General features: G+C 38.2%; 1 protein-coding gene across 1 annotated transcript in view; it reads left to right on the top strand.

Moving 5' to 3' along the window:
* The first annotated feature begins 8,516 nt into the window (after window positions 1-8,516).
* The window catches only part of Cfap36 (cilia and flagella associated protein 36), a 25,114-nt gene continuing 6,444 nt past the window's right edge, over window positions 8,517-27,186 (top strand). The window contains exons 1-7 of the mRNA XM_005385771.2: window positions 8,517-8,858; window positions 11,910-11,974; window positions 12,607-12,708; window positions 17,992-18,106; window positions 20,889-20,976; window positions 21,767-21,818; window positions 23,234-23,336. Of these exons, the coding sequence (XP_005385828.1) occupies window positions 8,744-8,858; window positions 11,910-11,974; window positions 12,607-12,708; window positions 17,992-18,106; window positions 20,889-20,976; window positions 21,767-21,818; window positions 23,234-23,336 (640 nt within the window). The 5' untranslated portion in view covers window positions 8,517-8,743. The remainder of the gene's footprint in view (window positions 8,859-11,909; window positions 11,975-12,606; window positions 12,709-17,991; window positions 18,107-20,888; window positions 20,977-21,766; window positions 21,819-23,233; window positions 23,337-27,186) is intronic.

Raw genomic sequence — 27,186 nt, 5'->3', positions numbered from 1 at the left:
TTCCTGAGAAACCACTTTGAAGATACCTGCATATAAATAAAATAAATAAATAAAGCCTTGTCACCCCATGGCCTCCATGGGGTGACAAGATGACCCACTGGCATTCACAGGAAATGTGTTAGAACTTCAGCCTGCATATCTTCACCTCCCCTGATGTTTGGTTCTGATCTGGCTCGTCCTCCAAAGGCTTCCAGAGTTTGGAGGGTGACTGGATCATAGGGGCGCGCTGTTTATCAGTGTGAGTTCGGCAGCTGAGTGTGTCGTCAAGGTTACCCTGAGTGTGACCTGGAAGGGTGTATCTCCCTCCCCGTCTTCTCCCGTGGCCTTCTAGCTCCTGGTTGCCTTGATGTGAGCAGCTTCTTGTTCGCCTTGCCACTTAGCGGGGCTGGTTCTGCGTGAAGCTGGCTGGCCTTGGACCAAGACTTCAGGCCCAAGTAAACCTCTCCTCCTTTGAGATGTAGGTGTATGGTATCTTGCTTCAGTGACAAGAACGTGACTGAGATGCCCTTTGTTAATTTTAAATTGTCAAATTGCTTTAAAGTTATGTTTTTATGATTACTTATATTCATACATATATATAGGTATACAGCTAAAAAATATATATTCACATATTAAGGGAAGAGTTCAAGCTTTTTTTGATAGATTGATCAAAATAGTTTAAGCACTACAGCCAATGAATATAAGCTATAGTTGCTTTGAAGAAAACTAAAACCCAGCCAGATGCTGTAATCCCAGCCCTTGCAAGACTGAGGAAGGCTGATCACCAGGAGATGGAGGTCACCATGGGCTACATAGTGAGTTTAAAACCAGCGTACGCTACACAGTGAGACCCTGTCTCAAAAAAAACAAAATAAAACAAACAAGAACAAAAGCTAAAATCAGAACTACTGTACATATAAACATGTTCCATAAATCAGTTGTGTTCCCCAAAGCCACTAGCATAGTGGTTTAAGAACAAATCAGGAGGGGGCTGGGGATTTAGCTCAGCAGCACAGTGCCTGCCTGGCAAGCGCGAGGTCATGAGTTCGATTCCCAGTACTGGGAAAAAAACAAAAAAACAAACAAACAAAAAAAAAAAAATCAGGAAAATAGGTGAGAAAACACAGAGGAAGACAAATGGAAGTGTCAGCTCAGTGAATAATAAAAAGCAGAAGGGAGGGGAAAAAGAAAAAGTCAAACAGATATGAAAATTATTTATATATAAAAATAATAATAAAAAAGAAAATCCCTAATAAATATCAAAAGGGTGGCAAAATAAAAAGTAATGGTAATCAATAAAAAGAACTTGAAGATCTAGAGATGAACCCTAGCCCATTCTGTCATACAGTTGGAAGTTAAAATGGTTTATCTGGAGACCTCATCACAGTATCTAGCATACTATGTGAATTCAATGAGTAAAGAAAAGATTTTAGTTCATAGGATTTTATACCAAATGAATCTGTTTAGTTAGGACTTGAAAAGTCAGTACTTTTTTTCTTTCCTTTTATTTTAAATTGAGCTGCTTAATACTGTATAGATTTTAAAGAATAATAAACAAAAGAAATTGAAAGAGAATTGGAAATTCTGTGATGCTATACTTGCAAATGCAAGAAAAAGTGGTCTAAGGATTCATTCAGAGATTTTAAAGATATAGCAGGTGATGATTTATTCGCCAGTGCATGGAAATCTCCTCTAGCCTTTTGCAGTTATATAAGCTAAATAATCAAGTACTAATATCTACAAAGAACCTATAATTTAGAACTTCTAAGAAGTCTTTCAGTAGACAGAATCAAAGAAATTTATAGTAAAGCAATGACCTTTTTTCTTTCTACTTGAAAGCTGGATTCAGACCATTTGGAGCAGCAGTTAGGTAGCTCATTAGTGACGATCTACGTGGTCAGTAAGTTACATGTGAAGAAAACACTTCTGTTGCACTGGTATTTTAAAGCCTGTTGCTGATAATAACTCTAAGACGTCTGACCTCTAATGAAAGCAAGTTTTGTTAGAGTTAAAAACCAAACCAAACCGCATCCTGTCAGTAGGACACCTTTACTCTTGCAGGATGTGACCTCGTGGCTCAGAGGATGAAAACATTACTTGGAGATGCGATTTGGTCTGAACACTGAGAGGCCCAGAGGGACTGTCCCAGCGAGAACACCCAGTGTAGGGAGTCTTCAAGAGAGAAGTACAAACTGAGAACCCTTCAGACTTTATGTAGAATATCAGAGCACGAGAAAGACGGTAGCCTGGGAGGCAGTTTGTCAGGGAAGTGGGAGGACGATAATCAGGCGCAGCATGCGGCACTCATCTGAACTTCTTGTTGTTTTCCACCTGTGCTGTGCTGAGCACTTTGTGTACAAACACACATGCTTTCACACTTTAACCACTCATTCCTCAGGGAGCCAGTGTGCTTTGTCCAACAGGTTCCTTTCACACTTTAACTGTTCACTCTTTGGCCAGGTCCCCCATGCTTTACCATCTTCCGCAGGGGCAGAAAAGAAGAATAAATTATTTTAGGCGTGAGATAATCATTCACTTATTCATCAAACATTCACTGCAGTTCTCCTGCCAAGCAATGCACTGGAGCTGGAGATCAATCTGTGACATTAAGAACTCAACCTCCTATAGCATTCATAATAATTTCTCTAGTCTTCCTTGATTAACATGGTAATACCTAGTGTATCTAAGACATATTTGTAAATAGACAGAATTATAGATTCATGGATATAAAACACTCCTACAAAAAGGATAAGAATTACTTAATATTTCACCAAGATTATTGTAGGATATGAAATGATTACTCTTTTAAAAAATTACAAAACTACAGCCACAAATACTTTTTAAAACTCCATGTCTTAGTTACTTTTCTCAATGCTGCGACAAAATACTCACGCAAAGTTAAGGGAGGACAGGTGTATTTAGCTCACAGTTCGTAGAGGTTTCAGTCCACAACTGGCTGGCTGCAAGGCAGGGTGGCTTTACAGAGAACAGTTCATGGCAGCAGATGACAGCAAAAGCAACAAGATGAGGAGGACAAGACACTTTCTATCCCTTATATTGCATGCAGGCTGCCCACCATACGGCGGGTGTAGCACTCACACCCTTAATCCTCACCAGAACTATGGCAAATGAATCAGTGGATTGATTTGTTAATCACATACCTTAATCACAGTGTCACACACTCTAGATTCAGCCTCCTCTGAAAAAGCCTTATGGCTGCATGAGGATTTGGAGGGACTTCCAGACACAAACTGTAACATTCCATAATGTATAATTCAGCAATTCCATTTTTAGGAAATCATCTTCACAAAATGATAAAGATTAGCAGCAAAAATTTAGTTACAAGGATGCTCACTGTAGAACTGCTTTTTAAAATGTACAAGAAATAGTCCAGATCAATAGATATTGTTGTAGAAAATTACGCTCATACAATGAAAAATAGGTAACATTGAAAAGGATTATGTAGAAGTGTTTTCATTGACCTAGGAAATTTACAATGATATATGAGAAAGTGAAAACTAGAAGTTGCCTTGTTTAAGTGTCAGGAACAAAAAATACAGAAAAGTCTTGTCTTGATTGCACTCATGCTGTTCAAGAGATTTGTTTTGGGCAGAATTATGTCTCCTCACCCCAAATTCCTATGTTGAAATTTTAACCCCTAGTACCTCAGAATAAAACGATATTTTGAACATTGTGTTTTTATTGCTTTTAAAATAGTACTTTAATTAAAATGAGGATATTAGAAGGCTCTAATTGAATATAACTGACATTCTTATCAAAGATTAGGATAGTGGTGGCAAATCTATGGCATGTGTATTACTGTGCTTTTCTTTTAAAACTAAAGATGCTAATGTCTGAGTTGTTTTTTCTAACTAAAACCTTGTATTCAGGTTTAACTGCAGCGTTGGTACTTCGCGATAATGAAGTGGGTTTTGGGTGCAGTTTGGCACTTGGTCTCTAAGAGGTTCGCCATCACTGGAGTAGGACACAGGAAATGCAGAGGGAAGGCCATGTGAAGACAGGGAGAAAATGGCCTCGGAAGAAAGGCGGGGAGAAAAGCCTCAGAAGGAAATCATCCTTGTTGGCACCGTGATCTTGAATTTCTCTACCCCAGCACTTTTTGGAAAATAAATTTGTTAAGCCCCTCAGTGTGAAGAACTCTGTAACAGCGTCCTAGCATCCTAATACTCTACTGTATACCACTGATAGGACAGGAAACTTTTATTTAGCTCATAAGATGCCTCTAAGTCAAATGGATACAATCCTTTTGTAAACTGTAAAGGACGGCACAAATGTAAGGAGTTGGTAAATCTGAAGGGATGCATCTTCTTGTTAACATTGAACTTTGGGACTCTTTGGTAGGACAGGGACTTGGTACCATTAAGGAGGTGGGGAGAGGAGATTTCTGTAGGACTGCAATAGGTACTTTTGCAGTGAAAGAAGTGATAAAATACGAGAATGGCTCCTTATATTCATGCAAATTATTAGGCAAGTGTTTAGGTATAATAATAATATCTAATTTGTACTGAGCGTTTATTAAATAGCAAGCAAGGTGGCAAGTACTTTTACTGGTATGCTTGGGAATGAACTCAGGACCTCGTGCCTGCTAGGCATGTCCTTGGTTCTTTTTCATGCAGGGTCTCGGCAAGTTGCCCAGGACTGCCTTGAACATGAGATCTTTCTGCCTCAGCCTCCAGAGTAGCTGAGATTATGGGCTTACATGCATCTGCCACTGTACCTGGTGGCAAACATTTTTATATGTATTCTCTAATGAAACTTTGATTAACCCTACAGTGGAAGTGCTGCGGGTGTGTGTGCATGTGTGTCCATGCATGTGTGTGTGTGTGTGTGCACATGTGTGTGTGTACAGGTATGTTTACATAGATATTCACACATATTTGCATCTCTTCTTTTACATATATCTTTAGTGTAGCAGTTTGTTCATATGCAGTCAAAAAAGATGAATGAAAATTCCAAAATATGAAGTTTATTTTCCTAGCAAAGACTGTGGTTTGCCTTACAGTGGAATGCTAACTATGGGATGAACGCTCACCCACACTGTTCTCCTACTCTTACCTCACCGCATGCACGAGCATTGCTCTCAGAATGCATCCACAGTTCTTCTGAGGTAGGACAGAAGAAATAAAAGATAGGTAAAAAGAGAGAAGGAAATAATAAATTTAAAAACTGCTTTTAAGAAGACTTCCATGACTCAATCAAAGTCACCCAAGTTACCCATATCGGCATTCCTTTGGTTAAATGGAGACTCCTCTCTTTCCAGATTATCACACCCAAAACCCCTCAGGAATACTGAAAGTCTATAAATTAACTTAACTGAGAAAGTAAAGAGCAGGCACTTGGTCCTAAGATAAAGGAACAAGTTGAGGAAGTTCACAGAATGTTGAAATAATCCATCTTAACACAACACAGAACAAGAAATACCAGGCAGTAACACGGGCCAGTACTGTGGGAGGCGGGTTTCCACCCCATCAAGAGAAGAAGAAATGTCCCCCACTCCAGGACATAAGGTGCACACTCAGTGTGCGTCTTTTTAATTTCTGCCTGATAAAACCCTTCTTATGGCTCTTACTGACTAGTCCTGAAAGTTCTTTTCCTGTGAACCTGCACATTTATTGATGGGTGCTAGCTCAGCTTCAGGGATTTCCTTGGCCCCAACCTCATGACACTTCTATTTTGTGTTTCTTTCATGACAAGCATGAAATACATTGGCTCAAACCTGTGTGTGCATCCTGGTTTGAAGAATCTCAGGTAGTGAATAAAAAGAAAAGCCTTATGTTGTAAGGGGAAAATTGAGAAAGTGAAATATTTTTAAATGAACATCTGTAGGCCTGAAGTAATCCACACGGCCCACATTTAGGAACAAAGCTCAGGAAACAAAAGAGCTTGTGCACCGTCGTTATTCCTGAGGGGTTTTGGATGGGATAATCTGGAAGGAGAGGAGCCTCCATTTAACCAGAAGAATAAAATGAGACTCTGTTATGTCAGTTTTGAAGACAGAACAACCGAAAAATAAGTGACAGTAACTCACCTCAAGTGTCATAGTATTTTAGCCTAAGAATGATTATGTCCTTTCTTTTACCTCTTCTCTGTAGTTCAAAAACCATAACACTTCACCACATCCATTTCTAGCAAGTGGTGTTTGGAGTATCTACTATGGAAAATAACTAACTTCCTTCCTTCCACATAAAGTCTTCAAGGAAAATATAAAATTTTATAAGAAAAAGATAAAATGAGCTAAATTAAAAGTATCACCCAAGAAGTGGAGGAAGATCTATGCTAATTAATTCAATTTAGCCATTCTACACTGTGTACATATTCCAAAACATGTACCTGGTAATATATACAATTTTTATTTACCAATTTAAAAGAAAATTAACACAGGAAGAAAAAGACTAATCAATATGAAACCACTTAATTTCAATAAAACTGGTGGCAAAACTACGGCGTACACATTATTGTGTTTTTAAGACAAAAATGTTAATGTACAGTTGTTTGTTCTAAACCAAAACCTCAGTATTCAGGTTTAATTGCAGTGTTGGCTCTTTGTAATAAATAAGTTGTTTTTTGGGTTGCAGTTTGGCATTCAGTCTCTAAAATGTTCCCACTGCAATAAAAGAATACAGTACAAAATTATGTTTTTTTATTTTATTTTATATTATTTATTTTATTTTTGGTACCGGGAATCAAAATCAGGACCTTGCACTTGCCAGGCAGGCGCTTGTGCCACTGAGATATATCCCCGGCCCTTATGTATCATTTTAACCTATTGTATTGGCAAAGGTTTTGTTTGTTTGTTTTTTTGTTTCCAGTACCGGGAATCAAACTCACAACCTTGCGCTTGCCAGGCAGGCTCTGTGCCACTGAGCTAAATCCCCAGCCCTGGCAAAGGTAATTTTAAAAAAGAGTTTTAAGAATAAGTTCAGTAATTTTCCCTTGGAAAATTTATTGCAAGGAAATAATGAGACTAGAGATCAAAAGCATATGTACATATTTGTAGGTTCATTACATATTATACAAGAGAAACAAATGTTTTAATACTAAATTTACTGAGACTTCATGAGATTAATACAAGTTACCTTTGCCTTGACAATTACAAGAGGTTCTCAGAGTGCTTTCCATTATCTTGCAGACATTCATTAGTACGGCAAACTGCTGCGTGGGTGACTTTGGTCATTGTGATTGCTGCACATGCATTTTCAACTTCTTCTGTAAGGACTGGCAGTGCAGTGGGTTTTCTGTGATATACAACATCCCTGAGGGGCCCCCATACGAGGGTAACACCATCTGCTGAAAAAACCTACTATTTTTCTTTTCCTGAAGTGTACATTTTTTGGCAGACTCTGTTGTTTGGTGACATCTTAGGGATTCAAGCACCTTGACAATGACCTTTGAAGATCCGTTCCACAACGGCTCCCAACCTCTAAGCTGAGTTGGAATTATCTGATATGAGATTTGGTTACCAAGACACTTACTTATTTTTGGAGGTTTTATAATTTTTAAAAATTAGTATATGTTTGCTATGCATATAGCTTACAGTCATCTTGGGGAGCAGTTACGTGTACATACCACAGCTTCTGTCGTCTGTTTTTGTTATCCCCTCTGCTTCCCTGCCTTCCCCTCCCTCCTCCTCCAATTTCCCCAACCCGTTTTTCACGTTTGATGTTATTAATCTCAGCTCATGCTATAGCATATAATGTTTACATTCATTGAGGTTATTAGGTTCTTGTACATGGCACGTCTTTATTTTACTTATTTTCCCTCAACCTCCTGCTCACCTCCTGTGCCTCTTCCCTTGGACCACTTACTTCCCTATTGCGAAGAGATCCCTCTCCTTGTCCCCTTCTATCCATCCTTTATTATTCTGTTCGTACTCCGCCTCTCTCAAATAAGATACCATACAGTATTGAAGCTTGCGTATTCCATTTATTTCGCTCAAAATTATATTTGTCAGGTGGATCCATGTTCCTACAAATGTCATTCTTAATAGTAGAGTAGTATTCCATAGCATATAAATCCCACGGTTTCTTTGTCCAATCATCAGTTGATGGGTATACACGCTATTTCCAGGATTTAGCTATTAGGAGATGTCAGGACACTTATTTAAATGAATCTTAACACTGACTTTGCCTTTGAAAAGGTCCTAATGCTGTGATTAATTATCCGCTTGGATCTCAACTATGTAAAGTGAATGTGCAATTAGCAAACCTTATGGATGGGCTTAGTTCTACTTTGTATATTCGTACGACCCAATAATTTTAAGTTTCTGCGCCTGTGGGTCAGAGAACGGTTCTGACTGAGGAGCTGACGTTAAAACCACGAACTGAAGAAGCCTGGCAAACCTCGCCCTGGCTCGCTACAGCCCCGGGGACGCCGCCGTCACCCCCGGCTCCAGCGGACTCCGAGAAGAGAAAACGCCACTCGTTACCCCTCGGCTCGCCTGGCAACTCCCGGCCAATGGGCGAAGGTCTATCTTGGAACGGCTCTATTCCCTCTCAGCCAATCAGAAATGCTCTTTAAATGCATTGAGGCGCCCAGGCCCGGGAAGGCGGCTTCACTTCCGGGTCCCAATCCCGGCGGCTGGGACCGTTGCCATAGCGACCATTTTACGTTAACCGGCTTGTAGCTTTATCCAGGTGGCTGCGCGACACCGGGGCGCCTCTCCCCCGCTCCCTCTCGGCGGCCTGGAGGTTTTCGCCAGCTCGGGGAGTCTGGCCTGGGGGTCTGCGTAGCCCCTGGGGGCGTGATGGCTGCGGAGGCGGAGGACGAGGTGGAGTGGGTGGTGGAGAGCATCGCGGGGTTCCTCCGCGGGCCGGACTGGTACATCCCCATCCTGGACTTCGTGGAGCAGAAATGTGAAGGTAAAAGCCAGAGTCTGGCGGAGGGCGCGGGTGGCTCGCTCACGGGGCAGCGCAGGACGCGGTCGCTGGAGCCCTGCTCCTCCGCTGCACCCCGGCCGGCTCTCGACCTGGCGCTGGCGGAGGAGCCGCGGTCTCTCCGCGAGGCCCGCTCCGCGCCGCACGTCTGAGGTTAGACGCCGCCGCCGCCGCTGCTCCGGGGCCGCAGACGTGCGGCGCTGATTCGGGCTCGCCTGCGCGCGGTCCCGCGGGCCTGCCCGGGGAGCCGCCTCTGCCCGGGCCCTTCGGCCGCTCCCCAGCCCCTAAGAGGGAAGCTCCTTCCGATTCTTAGCGCTTCACCCTGCGGGGTCGGTCTAGAAAATGAGAATGATGCAGCCGTGTGGACAGGACACGCGGAGGAGAGGGGTGGGATTGCTGCAGCGGGCCGCGCGGGGAGTCGCGGAGGTCCGTCCCCTGCGGAGCTCTCTCCCGCTGGACCATAAGTGGGGGGCTGGGTGGGGTTCCGTGTAACAACGGAGGCCGGCCGACGTGCTGTAACACCCTTGGAGGGAGCTCTCGGATCGGTTCACTCTTGGGAGTTCTGGATTCAGTTTTTGCAGATAAATTGGACTCCATTCACGGAAAGGGAACCAGAAACTGTCGTATGAACTAGTGTCCAGTCCTTGTCTTGTTTATTTATTTGGGCAAGAGTTGGAGGGTAGTAATATCCCCGATCGTTTGAATGTCTGTCTTACGCTGCAAGGATTAGGTTTATTTGCAAGGATCAGTGGGATGGAGCGGCAGTCAGTGGGTACAAGCTGAAGGGAAACAAATTTGAACGGAGGAAATGCTTCATAACGGGACATAACCAGAATGAGTTGGCCTGACTGGAAAGATAATATGTTCCTCAGTCACTGGCAATATTTGAATGGATCTGCAGTGATTTAATGGAGATAGTAGAGGAGATTCAACTATCAAATGGTTTGTTATCCTGGATAATTTTTAAAGATTTCTTTCAAGAGTCCGTGAATTCAATAAAGGTGAAATTTCATTTGACCATTGAATTCTGTTTTGAGATAGGGGGCGGGAAGATCGTACTTCTTTGCCCAGGGAATCTCCTGATCCTCCCACCTCGGCCTTACCACTAGTTGGGATTACAGGAATACACCACCACACCTGGCTTGAATCTTTTTTATATTCTCATTATAAAATACTAGTTACTAAGTGTCGTTTTTACAGGTAATTTTAAAGGAGATTCAAAAACAAAACTTTTATTTGTTTGCCTTCAGATTTAAAATGCTACATTGAGACTAATAACACGTGTAGAATTTTGATCTCTTTTATTTTTTATTTATCTTATTTTTTTAAGGGTAGGAAAATTTTTTGGAGAAAAAGAATGGGGCATAGGAATAGCAGGAGGGGTCTCATCCGACCTCTTTTAAAAGAAATTGTGTCACCTATTGATGTCATTTACCTGGCTGAGCCTAAATGCTGAAATAGAAAAAATAAATAAAGCTCATCTTTTTTATCCCCCAAAGCCAAAAGTGTCTGCCTTTCAGTACTGACATACTTGATTTTGTAATTTTATAGAGAAACAAATTCTCAGCTGTATGTACATGTGCTGTAGTAATTTGATTTCAGAGCTAACCAAAAACAGCTTAAAGTAGCTATTGTATTGAATGATTGTGAAGTGTTACATAAAAGAGATACAGGATAAATAGAAGTAACATGCCAGTGACACTTGAAATAACTGTTTATACTTCACAGACTTGTGGTTGTCAGTGTGCTATGCCTGCATTCGATAATTTAAAGAGTAATTTTTACATCAAGATTTACTTCAACAAATATTGCATGTCCTGGGATCAGAAGCAAGAGATAGATGAATAACAAAATCCTGTGCTTAAGAAATTTATAGGAGAGTACAAGCAGGTAAACAGAATAAAATACCAAGTATCAAATGCTATAGTAACAGTAGGCACTGAATGTTAGTGTTACGAGCTAAGAGGAAGGAATCTAGCCAGCCTAGAGTTGGGAGTGGGTAGCAGGTCATGGAGAATGTGCCACTGGCAGTGTCTTGAACAGTGGTGGGGAGAAAGGGGACATGGGATGGAGTAGAGGCAAAAAGCTAAAGAAAGGCTTGAGCAAAGGCAAGGGGGTTTGGAAGTTCACTTTGGAGATATTCTAAGAGGTTGTGTATTGTGTGGGTGGCAAAATCTGGTGAGAGATGAGGCTTGGGATCTAATCTTGCAGAATCTTGTTTGGCCTAAGGATTTTGTACAAAGCACTTGTCTTAGGATCATTCTGGCAGAATGAAAAAATGTTTATGGCTTATAACTGGTGAATTTGTCTTGCCTAGTTAAATTGTAGCCCTCCCTCCCCCAGTATGGCGGGGGTGGGTGGTGGGTAGGGGTTGAACACCAAGACCTTTGGATTAAGCTACATCCCAAGTCCTTTTTATTTTTATTTTTTCTTTTGAGACAGGGTCTCACTAAGTTAATCAGGCTGGCTTTGAGTATTGTGATCCTCATGTCTGAACCTCTCAGAGTGCTATAATTACAGGCATATGCTACTACTAGGACCAGCAGATTGTAGCTCCTTGAAGGAATATGTATCTTTTTTTGGGGGGGGTGTAAATATATCTTTTAAAATCTACACTTTTTCACATACTGATCTATGTAACAAAAATGACCTGCTCACTTTCAGTAAAATTTGCATCCGCAAAGTTCCAGTATAATAAAATAGTCTAGGGACTGTTGTAAAAGGATTTAACATTTACTATTAGTTCATTAAAAGTTTATGAAGAAATTATTGCCTTATATTATTGATTAAAAAGTGACAAATTGCTCTTTGTCTTAAATATGAAGTAGTTCTGTTTTGAATATTTTCTTGAGAAGAAAAAACGTTTATAATTAATAATTTATACATTTATGTGTATATATATTTTTAAAGAAAAACTGCAAGAATACAAAACTGAAGAGGCAGATAACCAGAATGATAGTTCTATTTGTAAACAGTGAGTTTTTGTGTTAATGCGATGATTTTTAACACTATATAATATTTTTCTTCTAAATTTAGTTTTTGATGATGAAGAAGAAAGCAAATTGACCTATACAGAGATTCATCAGGAATATAAAGAACTAGTGAGTACTTTTTTGCTGATTTTTTAAAAGGTAATTGGGATATTAATACTTGTCTGAATTTAAAAAATAAATTTTGTTTCATTAAAATTCTTTAATTTTAGAAATATCCAGGCTGTGCTAATGTTACTACTAGTTTATCAGACTCCATGAATTCTCTGAGCATCTCATTTTTATGCTTTTGTATCTCTTCAACCCTAGAATCTAAGGAATGGTTTTAACACAGTTGTGGGGATCTTGTATCTGATTTTTAAATTTTATTCTTATTTGGCTGATGCCTCCAGAGAATGGTTAGTTTTTCTCTCTCTTATGGTTGTCTTGTAAGTTTTTTTAAAAATGCATCTGGTTAGAGAAGAGTGTTGCCACATTGAATTTCATGACTTACTGAATTTCTTGACTTATTTCTAGTGGATGAAAGAAAATTTCATGTGATTATCTGTAAGACAAAGAACCAAACAAAATATTCTTCCTGTTTGTTTTCGGTGAAAGACAGTATTACTTGTATGTAATATAATATTATGTAGATTAATGTTTGCAAGAATACACTTGATTTACTTTTCCAAATCAATACTTAATAGGAAAACTGTCATTTAGAATTTTTCTGTGGAAATTATCAAAATTAAACCTTTTTTTAGGTTGAAAAGCTGTTAGAAGGTTACCTCAAAGAAATTGGAATTAATGAAGATCAGTTTCAGGAGGCGTGCACTTCTCCTCTTGCGAAGACTCGAACATCACAGGTTTTTGCTTTTGTGTTATTGTAATGTAGTGAGAACAAAAATTCCTAGAGTTTCACTTACATTTCATATGTTTGTGAAAGCATAACATTTTAGATACTGTGAGAAGTCAAAAAATAATTCATTATATGTAGGTTCTTTTACAACAGCTTTGACAGATGATAATTTGAGGCATTAATAAACCAATACAATTAAAAATGAACTTTTTGAACAATAATAAGATTGTAGGGTTTATTGAAATTACTTATTTTATTTCTATAGATCTCTGACAATTCTGTAGCTGCCTTTAGTAGGTCCACAGTCATAGTGACTTCCTTCTCTTGAAACTATTTTTATTGCCTCAGTAGTTCTTCAGTACTGAAGAAGAAGATAATACATATGTTTGTAACTAACGTTTATTGAAAGCTTATGCTACTTGATATTTTATACCCTGGCATGTATTGTATTTTCTTATTTAATCATTATGATGCCTCCTAAAAAACTGGTACTATTTAGCTTCCACCTATAAATAAGTAAAGGAAAGTAAAGCACAGAGATACTAAATAACAGCACCAGGGGCTGGGGAATTAGCTCAGCGGCACAGCACCTGCCTGGCAAGCGCAAGATCATGAGTTCGATTCCCAGTACCGGAAAACAAAACAAAACAAAACAAAAAATAACAGCACCAATATACCAACCTAGGTGATCTGAGAGCCCTTGCTCAGAGGTTGAGGGTAGGAATATGCTGCTACTACCCAAGTACTACTCTTTTTAAAAATTTGTTTTGGCTCCTGTCCTTTACCAACTAAACTATAATTCCTTAGCAAGATGATAGTGAGGCTTGTGATGTAACCCAATTCTGTTCTCAGCCTTGATTTCCTGCTGCTTTTCTGCAGTACTTGTGCACTGTCTTTCTGCTGAGAGCTAATTGGCAGTACAGTCTTGTTATAGAGGGAAACAAGCCTCTGAGACAGACTCACTTTGGATCTTTTGTTTACCACTATAAGATGTTGAACACAATGTTTTATTTTATAGTTTTACCTTCTTAATCTTTTTGTTTCTCAGTTTTCATGTTTGTGTGTGGAGATAGTATCTACTTTTGAAGATCTTTTTTGTGAAGGTTAAGAGATAATGTTATAAACCATTGTTAGGGCTTGTGTCTAGATGTCCTCCCAAAGCCTCCTGCAGTCATAGGTGGGCTTTTTCAGAGGTGGCTGGATCTCGAGTGTGTGATGCTTTGATAGATTCATTGTGCAGCAAATCAATTTCAGCTGAATAGAATCAAGGGCACTAGGATTAAGGGTGTGAGTGCTGCCCACCCTAAGTAGCCTGGAGAAAATGTAAGGGATAGAAGGAGCTGCGGTCGTCCCCTTATTGCTTTGCCACCATGCACTGTTTTTCCTCTGGTACAGCACTCTGGACTTGTGGCTGTGTCACACCGCCCAACTGATTAAAGACCAAAACTTCTACAAAAAATGAGCAAAATAAACCTTTCCTCCTTTAACTTTGGGAGGCATTTTGTCTCAGTAACTAAGATAACCATTTAGCGTGATACCTGGTATATATCAGGGAGTCTATAAATAAATTAAGCACTTTGTTGTTTGATCACTGTGGTGATCAGGTCAGATCTTGGGTTCAATTTCCACATGCAGTAGTTAGTTAGCATTATGTTCTGTTGCAGCAAGGTCTTAGTCACCAGAGACCAAATACCAACCCTGCATCAACAGGGCTGTCACCGTTGCCAAAAAAGGTTTGAGACAGTGTTTACTACGTTGCGGCTGGGTAATCTCTATCATGGAAATCAGGATGTTGGTTTCATTTTGCCAGCATGGGATTTCTAAGAATGAACTCAAGAAAAAATTGCTTACCCTGAGTAATTTAGAAGGTACTTTTTGTTTTGTTTGGTTTGAATTAATTTGGTTTTGATTTTCTAAACCAGCTGTCAGCTCTTATTAAATTGTACTATTAAAGCAGACTTGTGTAATTCTTTTCACCTTCTTTAGTCAGTAGCCCTAGACCACTGGTAACAAACCTAGGGCAGGCCTACTTGCAGTGGGCTGTTTGCAGCACTGGAAGCTTGGAGAGGTTCGCCATTGCTGACATGGACCATTGACCGTGGCATATTCTTTGTATATTTAAGCCAGTGAGACTGGCAAGGAGTGCCTTAGATGAAATGTTCCACTTAAAAAGTGACATCAACCAAAACACCTTCCCACTTTTTAACAGCATATTTTTCTGTTGTGTATCTATGAATTCTGAAAGAAGTCCGTGAATTAAAATACTTATCTACCAATTTAGAAAGTATGACAGTATAGTGAATAGTGAGAAATTTTAGTTGAACTTCAGAATTTTGTGGAATTTTCTAGTTGTAGGTAAAAATGACTCCTACTTTCTTATGATTTTTTGGTGAGGATAAAGCTGATTATTAATTTTAATGGAAAAAGCCAGGGACCTCAAGTTCGATTCCTGGTACCAGAGAAAAACAAAACAAAACAAACAAGAAAAGAAACCAACACTTGCAGAAACACTTATTTTACAATAACAGTTCGGGAAAATTGTGTTTTTTTCTTCAGTAACTGAAATGTTGAAAAGATCATATATATGTGTTAGCATTTAATTTCTAGAAATCCATACAGGATATTAGGCATATTTTCTGTGGATGCTAGTTAAGATTTAAAAAATTAACGGACTTTCTATTTTAGAGCAATTTCATATTTACAGAAAATTAAGCAGATAGTTTATCATAATAAAATCTTGAGTTAATATAGTATATTTGGTACACTTGATGAATCAATATTGATAACTTATTTTATCCTTTGTGTTGTATAGTTCTTTGGGTTTTGCCAAGTATTTGCCACCATTGTCACCAAAAATATTTTCACTACTCTGAAAAGCTCCTGTGCTCCACATATTCATCTTTTCTGGCCTTGTCCCAGTCTTTTGGCAACCAGTGTCACTGTAACTGTCTCCATAATTCTGTGTTTCCAGAGTGTGATTCATTGGAAACGGATGGCAGGTAGTCTTTGCAGACTGACTTCCTGTACTAATCAATATGCATCTAAGTTTCCTCCATGTTTTATAGCTTACTAATTTTTTATCACAGGTTGTATAGATATACTATAGCTTGATTATCCATCTTGGTTGCTTCCAGTTTTTGGCAATTATGACTAGAGCTGTTATAAAATATTTGTATGCAGGCTTTCATGTGAACACAAAAATTTTGCCTGGCACGTACAAGGTCTTGAGTTTGATTCCTGGTACAAAAAAAATGAGAGGTTTATAGTTTTCCTCATATAGATTTTATGTGTACTTTGTCAGAATTATTCCTAAGTAGTTTTGTTTTTTTGATGTTAGTATAAGTTGTATTACATTTTTGGTACTCCACACAATCAGAGAAACTTCTCTAGTAACATACTATAGAAATGATCCCTGAAAGTATAGCCTTTGTATTATATTTTTAATTTCAAATTTTAGTTGTTCATTGTGGTACATAGGAAAGTGGTTTACTTTTAAATGATAATCTTCTTCTCTGCCTCCTTGCTATAATTATTTGTATGTTCTGGAAGTTAAAAACTTTTTTTGTATTTTCTATAGTCATGTAACCTCTGAACAAACCAGTTTTGTTTCTTCCAAATTTGCGTCCATTTTATTACCTTTCTTGCGGCATCAGCTAGGATTTTCAGACAGTGCTGGATGGGACTGGTGAGAGGGGCGTGTTTGTTTTGATTTAAAATTGGTTTATATTTTTAATTTTCTACATGCTAGTGGTTAAACCCAGGGCCATGTGGATGCTGGGCACACACTGTACCACTGAGCTTCATCCTAGATCTTTTATGTTTTATTTTGAGACAGGGTCTGCCTAAATTGCCCAAGCTGGCTTCAGACTTGGAATTCTTCACCCTCAGCCTCTTCAATAGCTGGGATTGTCAGCGTGTGTCATCGTCCCTGGCCCTTGCCCTTGCTTTTTAATGTAGTTTCTTCCTGTTAAGTATGATATTAGGCTCAAAGCTGGCACTGCCACTGCCGCATCTTCTAGGGCCATTGTGAGCACCCGACAGCGGCTCACGCAGGAGGCCTGTGTGGAGGGGATCAGTGCTTCAGCTGTCCTGCGTGCAGAAGGCCTGTAGGGGTGCCCTGCTGGTCTGTGATCCAGCAAGCAGCAGCCCTCCCCAAAGCCCAGATGCTCTGCTTTCCTCTGAAGACCGTTGGCAGGAAGCTCACTGAGGAGTGCCTTCCAGCACCGTGATGAATGACTGCTTCCAAGTCTCAGGAAAATAATTTTCTCTTCCCAGATGACTTTTAGATATTCCTTATCTTTCCTAGGTCTGGTCCTATAGCTAAAATTCTACAGAAATGGATTATTTTCTGCTCAAAGAGAGTGAGTGAAGGAGTAGGGTTTTAAATAATAATGGCTGGGTTGGTTCTTTTTCTGAAGTGCTTTATACTAGGATAAATATCACCAAATATCCCAAAATATACCTCTTTTGCAAGTGAACTACCGGTGATGCTATTCCTGGAACATCATGCATGTTTTGTTTCCTGAATTTTACATTTAGGAAGGAAAACATTTTTGTTTATTAAAAAACAGAATCTGGGTGTGAGCCGCTATAATCTCAGCACTCTGGGAGGCTGAGGCAGAAGAATTCAAAGTTCAAGCCCAGTCTAGGCAACTTGTCGACATAGTGAGGCCCTGTCTGAAGAGGTGTGGGGCTGGAAGTATAGCTCCGTACAGAGGCCCTGGGTTCAGTGTTCAGTACCACAGAACAAAACAAAACTCCCTCAAACAACAAAAACCCAAATAATTGAAAGTTTTGGCTGAAAACAAATCCAGATACCACAGTGGTAACTTCAAAAATATAAGGAAGGTTTCTGTGTTGTTTTAGAGTCATTTAGTGCTGGCTCCTTTGCAAAAATATATCACTGTGAGATGCAGCTTACTGGTGGCGTGTGAATTTAGAAGGTCAGTCTCTTGAAAATCCTATTTTAAAGGCTTTTATAAAAGATGGATAATGGGAAACAGGCAGACAGATCTTTTGCAAATAGGGAAGGGATGAAGAGTTGGGGAAAAGGGACATACAGAGAAGTGAGATGTGTTACCTACACGTACCAACTCCACAGTGAACGTAGTCACTATGTACTGCAAACAGGTACCGATAAAAATACAAAATGAAAGAAAACTTTAAAATTGTGTGAGTCACTTGGGCATAAATCATGATGAAGCTTTCATGAATTCATGTTCCGTTTTGTGGTGTGGGATATAATTTTAAAACTTGAATCTTCATTTAACCTCCGGATTTCTTTCCACAGGCCATTTTGCAGCCTGTGTTGGCAGCAGAAGATTTTACTATCTTTAAAACAATGATGGTCCAGAAAAACATTGAAATGCAGCTGCAGGCCATTAGAATCATTCAAGAGAGAAATGGTAAAATGTTGATGTTTGAAATCTAAGTTCTAAATCCATTTTTTTCAGTTTTTCTGGTTCTGACTATAATATGGTTTTAAATGTAGCTCCTTTATATAAATTTATTTCAAGTTTGTAACCATTTGGTGAATGCAAGAGAGTTTCAGTGCATAAACTTCCTGGTCAGTATGTATTTGACAACTCAGAGAAAGCAGACCAAAATTTGATTTAATGATGGTTTAGATTTTATAGAGCTTGGTTTTTTATTCAACCATTGTGTTTATGAAATTTGATATTTTTGAGTGATTTAGTTACTGCTGAGAGAAGGTGCCTATTCTCCTGGCTTATTATTGTTAAATGTTAGTAAGTGATAATGTTCCCAAGCTTTTGTGCACGCTAGAATCAATTTGAAGTGTTGTTGAAACTCATGTGGCAAGCTCCCAGAGACTAAGAGTGTAGTCTCGAGGCATATCCATTTAGCTGGAAATATCTCAAGCTTATCTTTTTTATGGCAGAGTAGTACCCTGTTGTATAAAAATACACACACACAGAAGATTTGCATTTCTAACATGTCCCCAGGTGATGCTGGAGGTAGCTGGAATTGGGCCCACACTTAGAACCTCTGGTCTAGAGTGCAGGGGCCAGTGATACCACACCAGCATCACATGGAACAGAGAAGACAAGGAAGGCGCTACTAACTCTGTTTGGCTTCATCTTTGCCTATCTCCATGCTCAAGCTTTCTTGCTTTTTCTGCTTTTGTTTCCTTCTTGTGTGCCTGAACTGCATTAGAAATTCTGATGCACAACAGCTAAGCTGCTAACCGTATTTCTTGTTATTGTACCGTCTCCTATTTAGAATAGACTCTCCTGCCTGGCAAGCACAAGGTACTAAGTTTGATTCTTGGCTATCCCCCCCAACCCCCCAGAAAAGATTCTCATTTCTGTTTTAGATTTGTAGCTCCACCCGGGGATCTAGATCCTTGTTAAGAGTTCATGGGGAAGAAGCATTAGGCCTGGGTTCGTTCAGCCCAGCGCCACAAACACAAAGCAACTGCACTAAGAATAAACCCTAAACCCATGGCTCTGGTGATTTCATTTTCGTTTTTATGTGCTCCTTTCATTTTGTTTTGCTTAATTGATTGCTGCTGATATTCTTTACAATGGTTCCCAACCTTTTTTTTTTCCAGGTACCGGGGATTGAATTAGAACCTTTGCACTGAGCTACATCTCGAGTCCTTTTTTTTATTTTTTATTTTGAGACAGGGTCTTGCTAAGTTGTTAAATTGCTCTTACTGGCCTCAAACTTATGATTCTCCAGTGTCAGCTTCCCAGAGTACTGGGATCACAGGCAGCTTGGAAGCAGGAACTTTCCTTTCTTTCTTGAAGAAATGAGAGCTATAGTGAGTTGTGTTGTTAGTTGTATTGCTCTTAAGGGTCTGGATTCCAGACCCCTTATAAATGCCACTCTGGTGATACTGCACTATAATTTTGCAAGATGTTACCACTGGGGGGACCGAAGGATATTTTGTATCTTTATTTCTTTACAACTGCACGTGAATTTGCAATTATCTCAAAGTAAAATGTTTAATTTTAACAAATGCACTTAAACATCAAGGGGACTAGAGTAGTAAAGCCACTTTACTTCAGAGCATGTCTAACATCCTGTAGCCTTATGTGGTAATGAAATGGAAGGTAAAAAGGAAGAGACATTCTGTTACTGTTACAGAATGTAGTTTTTATAGATATGCACACAGCATCTGTTAGCAGCTTGCTTGCTTATCAGGAAGGTGTAAGTTAAAGCAGCATTTAAAGTTACTTCTGTGAATTTTTATTTGCCTTTGGGCAGAGTTGGCACTGCTGTGCTCTGTAGTTATGAGACTGATGCCTGAGCAGGTGCTCTAAGGGTAGGAATCACCTCGTTTATCTTTATGTCCCCCAGAGTGCTTCGCACTGGGCTCTCATTGCACATAGCAAGTAGGGCCCTTTTCAGTAACATTTGTCATAATAGGAATGAAGAATATTAAATATTGTTTTTTTGGGTACTGGCAATTGAATTCACGACCTCGCACTTGCCAGGCAGGTGCTATGCTGCTGGGCTATATCCCTGGCCCCTTAAATGTTGTTTTGATAGAAAACATTTTATTTTGTAAGTTCTTTTCCCATTTAAGGGGCACCTTGGAGAACATGGTTTCATTATCTGCCCTAGCTCAATGATTTCATTTTATGGCCTCAAGATAACTATATGATGGGAGACAGTAACTTACATTCATTTTATTGCCGTACTTTTTTTGGTGGTGCTGGGGATCTAGCCCAGGACCTCATGCATGCTAGCCTAGTGCTCCACCATTGAGCTACATCCTCAGCTCCTATCATTATTTTCAGTAGCTAATGCAAATAATCATTGAGAGATACTTCTAGGTAAAATTGTCGCTTTTGGTGGGACTGATTCCTTAAAATGAGAAAAAGTTAGAAAGAGGAGAGTTAAAAAGATAAGCTTGGCTGGGTATGGTGGTGCACACCTGTAATCCCAGCATTTGGGAGGCTGATGCAGGAGGATCACCATGACTTTGAGGCCAGCCTAGGCTACATAGTGAGTTCAAGGCCGGTCTGAACTACATGGCGAGATTCTGTCTCAAAACAACAACAACAACAACAACAAAACAACAGCAAAACAAAGAAAGATAAGCTGGGAATGTTTTTTAAAGTGATAAATCATAAAGTGATTTTAGTAGATAAACTGAAGCAGTGAGAAGAGTTTTCAGTTGAGTTGATGTTCTGCCATGTGATACTTGGTTTGCAACAGGTGTGTTACCTGACTGCTTAACTGATGGTTCTGATGTGGTCAGTGACCTCGAGCAGGAAGAGATGAAGATCCTGAGGGAAGTTCTTAGGTGCCTTTCTTTACTTATTTTTGAATGATCATTAGTAATGTTAATAATCTGATAAAGTGATCTGTATATATATGATTTTACCCAGAAAACATGAATTCTGTACTGAAGAGCAACAAAATGATTTATCATTTTATAACAGTGTAGACACAGGTTGAGAATCCATTATCCAAAATGGTTAGGGCCAGAAGTGTTTCTGATTTTGTATATATTGGAATTTGGAATATTTGCATAGACCTTCCTGGTTGAGAACCCCTAATCTGAAAATCTAAAATCTGCGGCATTTTTGAGGATCATTTTGGCATACAGAAAGTTTCTGGATATTTGAGCATTTCAGATTTTCAGATTAGGGATGCTCAACCTGTATTATATTTCTTTTTTTACATTTAAAAATTATTATTATATTTTAAAATTACTTACATTTTATTTTAGATTATTAGTCCATGCTTGCAGTGCATAGCATTTACACTCCTTGTGTGGAGCTGGTCCATATATACAACACACCCCAGTTCCTTTCTTTCATCCCCTTCCCCTCCACCATCCCCACCCTCCATCTCTTGATCCCTTTCCCTTTGAGGAAAGATCTGTCTCTCTACTTCCTGTTCTCTTTTATTTTGCTCTTTATTTTTACTCTTGAGTTTCATAGACAGACACAATTATTGTTAGGTCACTCGTGCCAGATCAGTTTAAATGAGAGGCCCCATCATAGGAGTAAGGATCGAGTCACCAGTGGAAGAAAGTTATAGTAGATCCAACTTGATCCCTGGAGATTATTTTGTGTTTTATATTTCAGAAAATCAAAAGAGGAATATGACCTGGAAGAAGAAAGGAAGAGAAAAAAACAGGTGCCTTCAGAACATATAAATGCAACAGAATTATATTTCATTGCTATTATCTCATATTAATTTTCCATCTAGTCTTTGCTGTTAGTATTTAAGCTTTTGTGGAACTACACAGGGCCTCAGTGTTCATATTTTCTTGGCAAGTCTAAGCACTTATATTTAATTTTTATACTTTTTAAATATAGGAAGCATATGCTTTCTTATAATAATGTATACTTACTTCATACATTCTTATAAAGAAAGGAGTTCTTGGGGATGAGGTTTGGCTTAATAGTAGAGCTTGTGCCTAGCATGTGCAAGACATAGGGATCAATCCCCGCACCAAAAAACAACCAGACAATTAAACAGAAACATTCTTTATAACTTAATGCATTTTTGTAATTCATCCAACATGCTACCTTTTAAATTCCATGATAAAGACTAGGATCATCAACTTCAAAAACTAATATATTTTGGGAGAGTTCCTTATAAAAATTCCTGTTAATTTTCTGAAAGAAAGAAGATTAAGAAAACATTTTACTTTTCCATTCTCCCTGATTCCTTTACTATGTTGAAATAGCAACCATTGCTACTCTGAAGGTCCGCTCCAGGCTTTCATGCAGTGAGGCTGAAGTGGAATAATGCAGTGTCACATTTCCTGGCATTTGGTTCCTCCATTAAGAACCATTTCCACAGAGTGCCTAATCTTCCCAAGGATAAGTTGCACATTTACCTGGTGGGGTGATGGAAGCCAGTATTTACTTTTTTCTTCTACCCTTTTCTGTTAATTTCCTTTCCACATTTTCCCAGTCTCCTTGAAGGAAAAAGGAAACAATATAAATTATCAATCACTTAAAAGTTGTTTTCATTCTTTCAGTTATTAGGAAACATGCTTGTGTGATTTTACTGTCTTTAAAAAATCTTTCAGTCTAAGTCAACCAAAGAAGAGTAGATGAAAGAGATTTATGCATTTTTGAGGAAATTTCTTTTTAGTAAAAGGCATTGAAGTTTTTAGATACTAATATTTTAAAATATAGAACAGAAATCGGTTCAAAGTTACTATTGGAATGCATTAGTTTTAACCCAATTTATATGCAAATCATACTAGGTTTCTTGGATATCATGTTTTAGGGGTATACAATTGTTTTACTTTTGAGATATTTTTGTTATGGAAATTTCAAATGCATGAAAGAGATAGTAATAATGAGCTCCCGTGTATTTATCACCCCCCATATAGGAGCTTATGGTTTGTATATCTGTGAGTCGGCTAGTAGGCTACATACATTAGGATTTTCTTCCGTTTCTAAGGAGAATGAATTAACATGAGCTACTTTCTGATTTTTTAAAATAGCATCTCATTTTTGGATTTTGCAAGAGAATTAGCCAAAATTAATCTAAATTGCCTGTGTGTTTTTAAATTGTGTTATGGAATCCTGAAGTTATCAGAGGCTAAAGCAGAAGAGCCCCTCCTGTGCACTCATGAAGCCGTGGAAATGAGTAATTCCCAAGGGGATGGTGAGCGTTTGGCACAGCCACCCTCAGGTAAGGTTGAGGTGTACTGAACTTTCTCTCATAACACAAATGTGCAAACGTTTTACACAGTGTCATACTTGCATATCTGTTTAACCTTCAAAGATCCTGGGAGGCACTGTTGATGAGCTTTGGTATTTAAAATTGCTTATGAATTTAGTTACAGAGTTTGCAGGTAGGAAATGCCAAGCTGAAGATGTAGTTCCCCATTTTTAAGTGAAGCCTAAATCTCTGAGCAGTGAGCAAAATACTTTGAAGGTGCCACCAGTTTTATGCCATGGCTGTGGCATGCAAGATACGTCACATAACATTCGGTATTCTCTAACTTGTTTATTTATGTGGTGTTTGAGCAAGAAGTGAAATTGGAAAGATGATATTAAATTACTTTTCTGACGAGTTAAAGCACAACTAGAAAATAAAAGGTAGCCATTTTGTCCAGAGGTTTAGTCATTGATTGTGTCAATTTAATAAAATTTGATGAGAATCCTTTTAGGAGATGTTGTGGATGAACTTGTTCAATATGTGGCATATCCACTTTCATTATGCTCAGATTTCTTATACTGTATAAGAAAACAAGTAATTCTGAAATACAAATTGAATTATGGTCACTATTTCAGTTTAGCTAGTCATGGATTTCTATGGTTTTAAGTAATCTAATTTTAAGTGTGCATGTGGATAGCCTTTTCTCAATTAGAAAAAACTGAGGCTCTTTTTTTTAACCAGGAAAGTTTAAAAACTTTTTATGCAGACAGTGCATAATGGTGTCGTTCCTGGTGGGAAGTTGGGACACATACATAAATGCTTTATTGTTTTTCATCCCCTCCCTACCCCTTTCCTCCACCTCTTACTCCCCTTCCCATTTGCAAAAGATCTCTATCCTTTCTTCCTATTATCTTTTATTTTGCTGTTTATATTTTGGGTTTATCTTGTAAGAGAAGCCATGCAATATTTAGGCTGTGTATCTGATTTATTTCACTTAACGTTATGGTCTCAAGGTACATCCAATTTCCTACAAAGGACTTGTTTATCTTTCTTATGGCAGAGTAGTATTCCACTGTGTATAAATAGCACATTTTCTTTGCCATTCACCTGCTGATGGATGGGCTGCTTCCAGGATTTAGTAGTTATATATTATGCTGCTGTAAACATGGATATGCATGCATCATTGTAATATGATATCATTAACTCTTTCAGGATGATACCTAGAAGTAGAATAGCTGGGTTTCATGGAATGTTTAGTTTTACTTTATTTTTGTACCAGGAATCAAACTCAGGACCTTGCACTTGCCAGGCAGGTGCTGTGCGACTGAGCTATATCCCCAGCCCTTGTTTTACTTTTTTTGAGGAATGCTGTACTGATTTCCATAAAAGTTGTACTAGTTTGCATTCCCACCAACAGTGTGTAAGGGTTCCTTTTCCCCCAAAGCCTTGCTAACGTTTATTATTATTGATTTCTTGATGCTAGCCATTAATTCTGGAAAAGATAGAATCTCAGTGTTGTTTTAATTTGTGTTTCTGTAATGACCAGAGATGTGGAACGTTTTTTCATGTATTTATTGTCCATTTCTACTTCAAGTAAGTGTCCATTCATTTCAGTTACCCATTTTTTTGATTGGGTCTTTCATTTTGGGAGAATCTAATTTTTTTGAGTTCTTTGTATATTTCAGATATTAGTTCTGACTGGGTACAATCAGGAAAAATTTTTTCTCATCCTGTAGGTTGTCTCTTCATTCTGTTGTTTGTTTACTTTGATGTGCAGAAACTTTTTAATTGATAAGACCTCATTTGTTGGGTCTTGGTATAATTTCTTGTGCAATTGGGTTTCTGTTCAGGAAATCCTTGCCTATGCCTATTTTAGCTTCCAGTTAATTTTTTGTTTTAATATTTTAATCTTTGATTCATTTGATTTTATTTTAGTACATGGTGAATTATACAGGTCTAGATTCAATCTTCTGCATGTGGATAGCCAATTTTACCTGTACCATTTTTAAAAGAGGCTATCTTTCTTCCAGAGTATGTTTTTGGCCACTTTCTCAAAGATCAGACAGCTGAATGTGTCTAGAATTGTTTTTGCATCTTGTATTCTGTTCCATTGAACTCATGTTGGCACAGTTCCCCCCACCCTGATTCCATGCTGTTTTTATCACTGTAATTTTGTTGTGTAACTTGAAGTTCAAGATTGTGATGCTTTCTGCTTTACTTTTGTTGTCCAAGTGTGGATTTGCTATTTTGGGTGTCTTCTGGTTCCATATGAATTTTAAGATTATTTTTTCTTGTTCTGTGAGAGATGCTATTGGTATTTTGATTGGGATTGCATTAAATCTGTGTATCAGTTTTGGAAGTATGGCCATTTTGACAATATTGGTTCTGCCTATGCAGGGACAGGAGTTATCTTTCCATTTTCCGATGTCCTCTTCATTTGCCTTTTTCACAGTCCTATTGTTTTCTTTGTGAGGTCTTTCACTTCCTTGGTTAGATTAGTTCCTAAGTATTTCATTTTTATTGACATTATTGTGAATGGTACTGTTTTCCTAATTTTCTTCTCAGTGAGTTTATCACTGGTGTTCCTGAACACTGCTTTTGTGTATTGATTTTGTATATTGCTACACTACTAAATTTGGTTATTCTAGGAGTTTTTTGGTGGAATTTGTTGGGTCTTATATGTAAAAGATCATATCATCTGTAAATAACGATAATTTGACATCTTTTCCTATACATATTCCTTTTGTGTCTTCTTCTTGCCTGATTGCTCTGGCTAAATTTCTAGTACTATAATGAACAGGAGTGGTGAGAGTAGACATCCTTGCCTTGTTCCTGATTTTAGAGGAACAGCTTTCAGTTCTTCCCTATTTAATGTGATGTTGACCGTTGGTTTGTCATAATTGACTGTTACCAGGTGGAGATAAGGTCCTTCTATATGTATTTTCTTCACAGTTTTTGTCATGAATGGATTTGGATTTTGTCAGAGTTCTTTTCTCTATCTTTTGAGATTATTATGTGATTTTTGCTCTTGCTTTTGTTTATGTGATGTTACATTTATTGATTTGTGTATGTTCCATCACTTTGGATGATGTGTTGCATTTTCTTTGGCAGTATCTTCTTGAGGATTTTTGCATCTACCTTCTTTAAAAAGGTTAGCTTGTAGTTCTCTTTTTTTGTTGGTTCCTTTTCTGGTTTTAGAATCAGGGTAATGCTAGTGTAGAGGAGTGACTTTGAGAGTACTTCTTCCTTTCAGTTTTATTAAAGAGTTTGAGGAATATTGGCATTAGATCTTCCCCGAAGTTCTTGCAGTTTAGTAGTGAATCCATTGCAACCTGGGCTTTTCTCATTTGGTAGTTTCTATTATTATTGCTTCAATTTCATTGCTTATTAATTGGATGATTCAGAGTTTTTATATCTTGATTCAGTTTTGGTAATCGTATGTGTCTAGAAACCTGTCCACTTTTTTTTAATTCTCCAATTTTTAGAGTACAATTTCTTAAAGTAGTTACTAACAATCTTCTGGATTTTGTCTTTTTCATTTCTAATTGAATTGGTTTGGGTCTCTTCTTTCCTTTTTTTTTTGTTTTTTGTTTTTTGTTTTTTGTAAAGTTGGTTAAGGGTTTTTCTATTTTGTTTATCCTTTCAAAGAACCAGCTCTGTGATTCATTGATTCTTTTTATTTTTTTAAGTCTCAATTTCTGCTCTGATTTTTATAATTTTCTTACTTGTAGTAATTTTGGATTTGGACTATTCTTTATTTTTCTAGGAACTTGAGGTGCATCATTAGGTTATTTTGGGTAATTCTGTGTTTCTTATTTATTTATTTATTTTTTCTTTTTTTTTTCTTTTAAAGAATAAAAGAAGGATAACATAATAATAG

This window comes from Chinchilla lanigera, unplaced genomic scaffold, assembly GCF_000276665.1.
Source record: "Chinchilla lanigera isolate Chin_1 unplaced genomic scaffold, ChiLan1.0 scaffold00023, whole genome shotgun sequence".
NCBI classification, from domain to species: Eukaryota; Metazoa; Chordata; class Mammalia; order Rodentia; family Chinchillidae; genus Chinchilla; species Chinchilla lanigera.
The sequence above is the reverse complement of the archived record's forward strand: the minus strand, read 5'-3'. Positions and strand labels throughout refer to the sequence as shown.